Source organism: Drosophila virilis, chromosome 5 (assembly GCF_030788295.1).
Source record: "Drosophila virilis strain 15010-1051.87 chromosome 5, Dvir_AGI_RSII-ME, whole genome shotgun sequence".
Taxonomy (NCBI): Eukaryota; Metazoa; Arthropoda; class Insecta; order Diptera; family Drosophilidae; genus Drosophila; species Drosophila virilis.
Window position 1 is genome coordinate 23048760 of NC_091547.1, and position 7196 is coordinate 23055955.

Consider the following 7196-nt stretch of genomic DNA (forward strand, 5'->3'; position numbering starts at 1 on the left):
ATGAATTAGTGCTGGAAAGTGCAAATCCATTTATGTTCAACGGTTACTGATCAGCTGAGACTGAGCTGGTTCTGAATTGTTTGGGCTCAGTTGTTTTCATATTAGTTAACTAGTTTTGCTTATAATAAAGTGGTAATAGTGAAAATAAATTGCTAAAAATATTCCAATTGAAATGTGACGCACACCTACGTAAAATTGAAACAATTGAGCAATGAGCTCATTCAGGAAAAAAGAACGAATGAGCTTGTTCCAACGGAAAATCCACTTAGTCAACACTATTACTAAATCATTACACACAGTATCATATTTCGACTGCCGAATTTGAGTATTGTTTAATTACATTACTTAAAGTAAAATGCATTAGTAAGCTATGAAATAAGTCTGCTGCAAGGTGTATAAAAGCTGTAAGTTATAAACTTCTCTTCACAAGTTATGGTGTAACAGCTAAAAAGATACATATCTTAAGTGCAGTAATTCAAAACTTGTATTGCGTAGTTGTCAAGTGAAAGTTGTTATACGCTTAGTTACAAAGGTTCAAACTCTGCCGAACATGGAAATTTGAAAAGCCTTCATTGGCAAAAAGAAACCTTTGTACGTTTTTAGGTCTGATTGTAAAAATTAAATAATTTGATGTGAATCGACAATATTCTTTATTGTCATTATCAGAAGTAGAGTATTTGCACTATTAATGCCATTTGTAATATTTTAGCAGCGCCATGATTGGAGCCGCAACATCTGAGCTTGATAGTCGCTCCCCCAAGCCGAATGCCCACTTTGAGCACAACCTCAAGCTGGCCCAGGCCGGCTCAAAGGATGGGCTAAATGGAAAAGTAACAACAGCACAAGCAACCGAAACCACGACCACACCTATTCCCGCCGACTTGCAGCCCGCCTATCATAAATTGTACGCCGATTGCCAGGAACATGCCGCCTACTTTGCCAAGGATCATACAGAATATGGCCAACGCTTGCATGCCGCACAAATTGCCTGGCAGGATTTTATAGTGCTGGCCAATCGGCTGGTGCTGCAAATTGAAGCTTTTGCCCACGAATATGACTTTGACGAATGCACCCCGGGCAACGGATATCGCAGTTTTATATACGTGACCAATGCGTGTATCACACATGGGCGCAGCATTTGCCAGCAGCTGCTGGCCACTCGCGCCACGCTCTTCTTTCGCAAGAAGTTCTACATGAAGGAGGTAGAGGCATGCTCCCAGTTGCTCTGCTCGCTGTGCACCTGTCTGCAGTATCTGTTAATACTGCGGCAGTGGTCGGTGAATACGGGCGATCTACTTGCTAGTGGGCAGCATACGGCCGAACAGCTCTTCGAGCTGGGCGACACCATTAATCAGTATTGTTTCTATGGACGCTGCTTGGGCTTTCAGTATGGCGACTCAATACGCGGTGTACTACGATTTCTTGGAATTGGCATGGCCAGTTACTCCGAAACGTATTACTCGCAAACGGACAATGGCAGCAGCACCTTGCTAAAGACTACACGCAGTCTCTGGTCTAGCGGCAAATATCTTATGAATCCGGAGCTGCGCGCAAGACGTATTGTAAACATTTCGCAAAATGCAAAAATTGATTTCTGCAAGTCATTCTGGTTTCTAGCCGAATCGGAGCTAATGCACAAGCTACCCAGCATTGTGGGTACTTCCATCAAAGTGAATCGCATAATTGAGCTGCCCGCCGAGCCAATGCGCTTACCGGCACGTAAGACACAAACAGAAAACGCAGCAAACGAAACAGAGTTACAGTTTGTAGATATACCTGTGCCTAGTGCACATCTTGGACCCGGGCTGCCGGTTTCAGTGCGCTTGCTCAGCGCCAAGCGACGTGCTGGTATGCTCGGTGAAGGACGCTATCGCGGCTGGCGGCGACCAGCAGCAGCTTCTAAATCAATACTATTTCACTGCCACGGTGGTGGGTTTGTGGCGCAATCTTCAAAGTCGCACGAGTTATACCTACGCGATTGGGCCGTGGCACTGGATGTGCCTATACTTTCGGTGGACTACAGCCTGGCACCGGAGGCACCATTTCCGCGTGCACTACAGGAAGTCTACTATGCTTACTGCTGGCTGCTGAACAATGCACAGCTCTTAGGCACTACCGCAGAGCGTGTAATATGCGCTGGTGATTCCGCGGGCGCGAATCTCTCCATTGGATTGGCACTCAAGTGCATTGAGCAGAACGTTCGGGTGCCGGATGGATTGTTTCTGGCCTATTGCCCTACACTGGTTAGTTTTGTGCCGAGTCCAGCGCGGCTTCTGTGCCTAATGGATCCACTGCTGCCCTTTGGTTTTATGATGCGCTGCCTGCGCGCCTACGCAGCACCTTCCAGTGAAATGTTGGAGGAGAATGCCAAGCATGTGGAGCAGCTTGAACAGATACGCAACGCACAGGCTCCTATTGCGGAGGCGGAGAAGCTAACCCATAGCATTAGCTCCAGTCGACGTACCTCGACGGCCAAGAGCCCGCTGACACCGCTGGAGCCACTCAATCGTTCGGATGAAGATGAGGAGACCAGCGATACTTTTGCCAGCGCTTCGTATCACAGTCAAACGGTGGAACGTACTGACTTACCCAGCAGTGATAACAGCGACAATAGCTCCTGTGTATCATTTGAGGACGACTCACAACCCATTGAACATTATCCGATTGAGATCTCTGCGGAGATACCCAAAGATGCCGAATCAGCCGCCTACATTGATAGTTTTCTGGATAAATATCTTATTGATACCGCCACCATGGAAGCCACGGAAGAGAACACAAATACCGCTGTACAATTGCCACTAACGAATGGACACGCCAAAAGCAGCTCTGAGGAAAATATTCTTGTTGAGGCGGGTCGTGAGATAATTGTGGATACTCTGCCGGGTCGCTTGCAAGAGGCTGTCAATAATATAATCAATCGATGCACGCAGTCCTATGAGATACATGGCACAGGCACAGCTGGTCAGCAAGATGTGCGCAACTTGGATGCTTTAATAGCGCGAAGTCCCAGCGAAGAGTTTGCTTTCGATGTCCCCAAAGATCCTTTTCTATCGCCCTACTGGGCCAGCGATGAGTGGCTTTCGCAATTACCAGAGACCAGAATACTTGTAAGTTTCGAATTGAATCATAGATGAAATATTGGTAACTTATTTTACGGCCTGTAGACGCTGAACATGGATCCTTGCCTAGATGACTGTGTTATGCTTGCCAAAAAGCTAAAGCGACTGGGTCGCCAAGTACACTTGCAGATACTTGAGGGTTTGCCACATGGTTTTTTAAATTTTACGATGGTACGCAAAAAACTACTTTAATTTGATCAAGCAAGCTAATTAATTGATTACTTTATAGTTGTCCAATGAGGCAATGGATGGATCAAAGCAGTGTATTAAATCGCTACAGGCATTGCTCCAGGCAAGTATAGATAACAACGACAATGGCACCGCATACGATGAGACCTCCAGTCCCAGTGCATGCTCTGTTTCATCGGCAGCGCCTTAATAACAATATATACTTATCCTTATATACATATACTATATATTTATATTCCATATATTAATATTTATACACGGTTTGTTATATGCAACATAGACATGTTGTTTGTGTGGCACAATTCTTGCTTTTTTGTTCTCAACTGTTTTTATACACTTTTATATTATGAATACGGACACATTTAGATTAGCTTTATATGTTTTGTAATGGCAGCTATACAAAAAGAATATATAGGATAAAGCTTCTACATTAACTCAGCCAATTGTTCAAGTATTGAGAGCGTGTAAGCACGCTCTAAAATATATATAAAGTAAGATACATCACAAAATGTACTCCCAAAACTCATGCAAAGTCTCGAATATGTGCCTGTTATGAACGAGTACTTATATGTAATTTATAATGATATTTATCTATGTATTTAGCTTGACCTTTCGATATTATGGAGGCTTAAAAAGTTCTATTGAAACTAGTTTAATTTGCTTGTGACAAACCAGATTAAAACGTGCAAACTTTGATTTATATGACCGAACACAGCAGCTCGATTGCTTTAGTTTTAACCATAGGCCAACTCTCTCTTTATATTAACTGTACCCAGTGTTATGTTATTAAATGGTTTTTGCCATTAAACGAGAAACAAGTTTTTTATTTTGTATTACTTTATTGGCCAAAGAAATGCTGCACTGTAAAATCTTAACAATTAGTATGTCGTATGTAAGGGAATTATGCGGTATATGTGAAATATGAATATGTTTTAGGTACATCGCGAAACTATTTTATGTTTCGTTATCCTCGATCTTTGGCGCCAAATAGTAGCGTATGTGACCCAGATCCTTGATGGCATATTCAACCACAAGCGGCACATCAGCGCACATGGACAGCTGCACTTGGGTAGACAGCGGCGTAGCCTTGGTAAAGGCGTTCAAGTAGCGACAGGCGAAAGTGAGTGTGACCGGCTCTTGCATATCAATAGTGACAGCCTCCTCCTCTTTGTCGACGGAGCCAGTTTGTGCCAACTTAATGTTCGCAGTGCCCACATCACCGCTGGCAGAGAATTTAACACCTTCTTTCGTACAGCAAATGACAACGGATTCGCTGAACTGGGCTAAATCACGGCAGATGCGCGCAAATTCCATAGCCGGCATGCGTACCACACACGAATATTCCGTTTCCGGAATGCCCAAGTGCTCCTGATCGAGATTCATCAGTTTCATTTCGTAGTCGGAGACCTTTTCCTGATTAGCCGATTCGAACATGATTGTGACTGTGTCCGCATTATCCTGAGCCTTCATAGTCACATTATCCTCGTTGTTGGCACACTTCAGTATCTTTGCCATGCTGCCCAGATTCATGCCCATGGACAGATTACGATCACACCGGAACTTATCAAAACCATCTGATCTCAGCGTCAGTGAAACCAGCGATACATGAGAGTTGTCCATTGCCTGGAGCTGAAAGCAGAACATGCAATCGTTTAGATATACTAGAAACTTGAGCTAAGCTTCCTTTTCCTTACCTGTATGCCCGAATCACTGCAGTCGAAGGTGCCTTCATTAAGCAAATCCTTGATGGCGTCAAGGATTTTCTTCAGTGTTGTTGCTTGTCCCAAACGTGCCTCAAACATGATTGCTGTTTAAATGAAATTGTTCTTGTGAAATGCAATTCTTGTAAATTTGATCAGCGCGTTACTGCGTTGGTGACTTTAATGAATTCCTGGCCGCGGCAAAACTGGCGTTTTGGCGCGAATAACAGCTGTCAACTGGTCCAAGTCATGGCGTTGCCCAACTGCATAAATGTGTATTGACTAAAAGTAGCGCTTGCAGCCCTGTGGCGTATTACAAACTACATTTTTATTTTTTCCAGTACAATGTTTTACAAATGAGTATTTTGACACAAATTTATTTAATTATATTAATAAATATTGGCTTTGATTGTTTCGTCTTCAGTTTTAATTTTACCATATGCCGCAAGTTATTTATTCCAAGGCCTATAAAAAGTTTATTAAAAATTATAATATAATTATTATGTATGTATGCTGCCATGTTTATTACCATGCACGGTCCGCAACGCTGGAGTTCCCATTGGGTCTAAGCGCATAAAATAGTCCTCTAGAGCCTTATGCTGACGCATTGCAGCCACACAAACGGCAGGTGTGAGCGAAGAAAGATTAAAGTCCTGGTATGGACGGCGACGCAACAATTCGATCACTAGCTGCAAATGACCAGCATAGGTAGCCAGTGTTAAGGCGTTTTGCCCAAAATAATTGATGGCGTAAATATTCGCTCCAAAATCTAGCAACACACGTGCACACTCAAACTTGCCAAGATAGCAGGCTTTGAGTAGCGCCGTATTACCGTATTTGTCCAGCTCTTCTATGTTGTATTTATGATTACGTGCTAGCGTGCATATGATACGTAATGACATAACGTCATCCTCGCCAACACAATCAAGTGCTGCAAAAATAACAGTATGTATAAAAATATATATTCAAAATATAAATGAAATTTACCATTCATTCGCCCAATTACATTCATTGTTTCAAACCGAAAATTATTAACAATAACGGCACTTTTTCAGGGCCTCCACTTTTTTAGGTAGCCCTGCCCTTTTGCATATATCGATACTTCGGACGTTGCTCAGCACTGTTTTTCGAAATGTCAATGTCATAAGTGGAAAGAAGAAGCACATCCGCTTTCTTTTTCGACTGAATAGTTGTCGCTTAAACAGGGCAAAATGGTGCGTCTACATATAAATCGTGAAATATCCAGTTAATCAAACGCTTAAAGTAGCGGATTAACGCTAAAAACCCAAATGCATGCCATACTGTGCGTTGTGAAAACAAAATAGTGCAGTTTTGTGATATATATGGCAAAATAAATTTGCAATTTTGAGCGGAAATGCAATTTCGGCTTTTGTTGTTTACGCCTTATTCTTATTCCGGTGCCTACGATTTGACTATTAATAAATCATTTGTTTTTGCAGTCGCTCGTCATCCCAGAGAAGTTCCAACACATTCTTCGTATCATGAATACGAACATCGATGGCAAGCGCAAAGTTGGCATTGCCATGACTGCCATCAAGGGTGTGGGTCGTCGCTATTCCAACATTGTGCTGAAGAAGGCCGATGTGGATCTGACCAAGCGTGCTGGTGAATGCACCGAGGAGGAGGTAAATACATACTATATATATACTGTTTTTTACGCGATTAATCTATTGTTTTGCATTTGTTGAATTGGACAGGTTGATAAGGTTGTCACCATCATCTCAAACCCGCTGCAGTACAAAGTGCCCAACTGGTTCCTTAACAGACAGAAGGATATCATCGATGGCAAATACTCGCAGCTGACATCATCCAATTTGGATTCAAAGCTCCGTGACGATTTGGAGCGCTTGAAGAAGATCCGCTCCCACCGTGGTCTGCGTCACTACTGGGGTCTCCGTGTCCGTGGCCAGCACACCAAAACTACAGGTCGCCGTGGTCGTACCGTCGGTGTGTCCAAGAAGAAGTAATCTAGCGGCTGCTGCAACGCATTTCCTGTATTCAGGCTGAAGCTGTTATTGTTTACGATACTTCTTTAACAACCCAAAAAAGAAAAACAAAAGAAATAGAAAACAACATAAAAATTCGTATGCAAACATGTTTGAGTGAATGGTGAATTTGTGATAGCTAACCCCCCGAACAGCTGAACTGGTTAAAAAAAAGAAGTGTA

At 42.9% G+C, this 7196-nt stretch overlaps 4 protein-coding genes across 5 annotated transcripts; 2 read left to right on the forward strand and 2 right to left on the reverse strand.

Moving 5' to 3' along the window:
- Positions 1-78: 78 nt before the first annotated feature.
- On the forward strand, positions 79-5129 carry Hsl (hormone-sensitive lipase). Of its 2 annotated transcripts, none has more exons than XM_032437455.2 (4): positions 79-404; positions 710-3107; positions 3165-3290; positions 3349-5129. In XM_032437455.2, exons 2-4 carry the CDS (start codon positions 717-719, stop codon positions 3496-3498), a joined length of 2667 nt encoding a protein of 888 aa, XP_032293346.1. In that variant the 5' UTR covers positions 79-404; positions 710-716; the 3' UTR covers positions 3499-5129. The 2 variants fall into 2 exon arrangements, with proteins under 2 accessions (XP_032293346.1, XP_015029512.1); XM_015174026.3 differs by having other exon boundaries at positions 713-3107.
- On the reverse strand, positions 4128-5228 carry PCNA (Proliferating cell nuclear antigen). The gene is made up of 2 exons (XM_002049047.4): positions 5003-5228; positions 4128-4937 (listed from the first exon to the last, which is right to left on the reverse strand). The coding sequence occupies exons 1-2, from the start codon at positions 5108-5110 to the stop codon at positions 4263-4265; spliced, it is 783 nt and encodes a 260-aa protein (XP_002049083.1). The 5' UTR covers positions 5111-5228; the 3' UTR covers positions 4128-4262.
- Positions 5229-5286: 58 nt separating this feature from the next.
- Positions 5287-6128, reverse strand: plu (plutonium). Its single transcript, XM_002049046.4, has 3 exons — positions 5996-6128; positions 5538-5939; positions 5287-5473 (listed from the first exon to the last, which is right to left on the reverse strand). The coding sequence occupies exons 1-3, from the start codon at positions 6018-6020 to the stop codon at positions 5385-5387; spliced, it is 516 nt and encodes a 171-aa protein (XP_002049082.1). The 5' UTR covers positions 6021-6128; the 3' UTR covers positions 5287-5384.
- RpS18 (ribosomal protein S18) lies at positions 6087-7116 on the forward strand. The gene is made up of 3 exons (XM_002049045.4): positions 6087-6222; positions 6469-6654; positions 6727-7116. The coding sequence occupies exons 1-3, from the start codon at positions 6220-6222 to the stop codon at positions 6994-6996; spliced, it is 459 nt and encodes a 152-aa protein (XP_002049081.1). The 5' UTR covers positions 6087-6219; the 3' UTR covers positions 6997-7116.
- The last annotated feature ends 80 nt before the right edge of the window (positions 7117-7196 follow it).

What these genes read in the sequence shown, in the direction of transcription:
- Hsl (XM_032437455.2), top strand. Translation starts at nt 717, where the DNA reads ATGATTGGAGCCGCAACATCTGAGCTTGATAGTCGCTCCCCCAAGCCG. An exon ending in TACCAGAGACCAGAATACTT is followed by an intron (nt 3,108 to 3,164) that starts GTAAGTTTCGAA and finishes TACGGCCTGTAG; the next exon opens with ACGCTGAACATGGATCCTTG. An exon ending in GTTTTTTAAATTTTACGATG is followed by an intron (nt 3,291 to 3,348) that starts GTACGCAAAAAA and finishes ATTACTTTATAG; the next exon opens with TTGTCCAATGAGGCAATGGA.
- RpS18 (XM_002049045.4), top strand. An exon ending in GTGAATGCACCGAGGAGGAG is followed by an intron (nt 6,655 to 6,726) that starts GTAAATACATAC and finishes TGAATTGGACAG; the next exon opens with GTTGATAAGGTTGTCACCAT.
- plu (XM_002049046.4), bottom strand. Translation starts at nt 6,020, where the DNA reads ATGAATGTAATTGGGCGAATGAATG. An exon ending in TGTAATTGGGCGAATGAATG is followed by an intron (nt 5,940 to 5,995) that starts GTAAATTTCATT and finishes TTATTTTTGCAG; the next exon opens with CACTTGATTGTGTTGGCGAG. An exon ending in AGCGTTGCGGACCGTGCATG is followed by an intron (nt 5,474 to 5,537) that starts GTAATAAACATG and finishes AACTTTTTATAG; the next exon opens with GCCTTGGAATAAATAACTTG.
- PCNA (XM_002049047.4), bottom strand. Translation starts at nt 5,110, where the DNA reads ATGTTTGAGGCACGTTTGGGACAAGCAACAACACTGAAGAAAATCCTT. An exon ending in GCAGTGATTCGGGCATACAG is followed by an intron (nt 4,938 to 5,002) that starts GTAAGGAAAAGG and finishes TTCTGCTTTCAG; the next exon opens with CTCCAGGCAATGGACAACTC.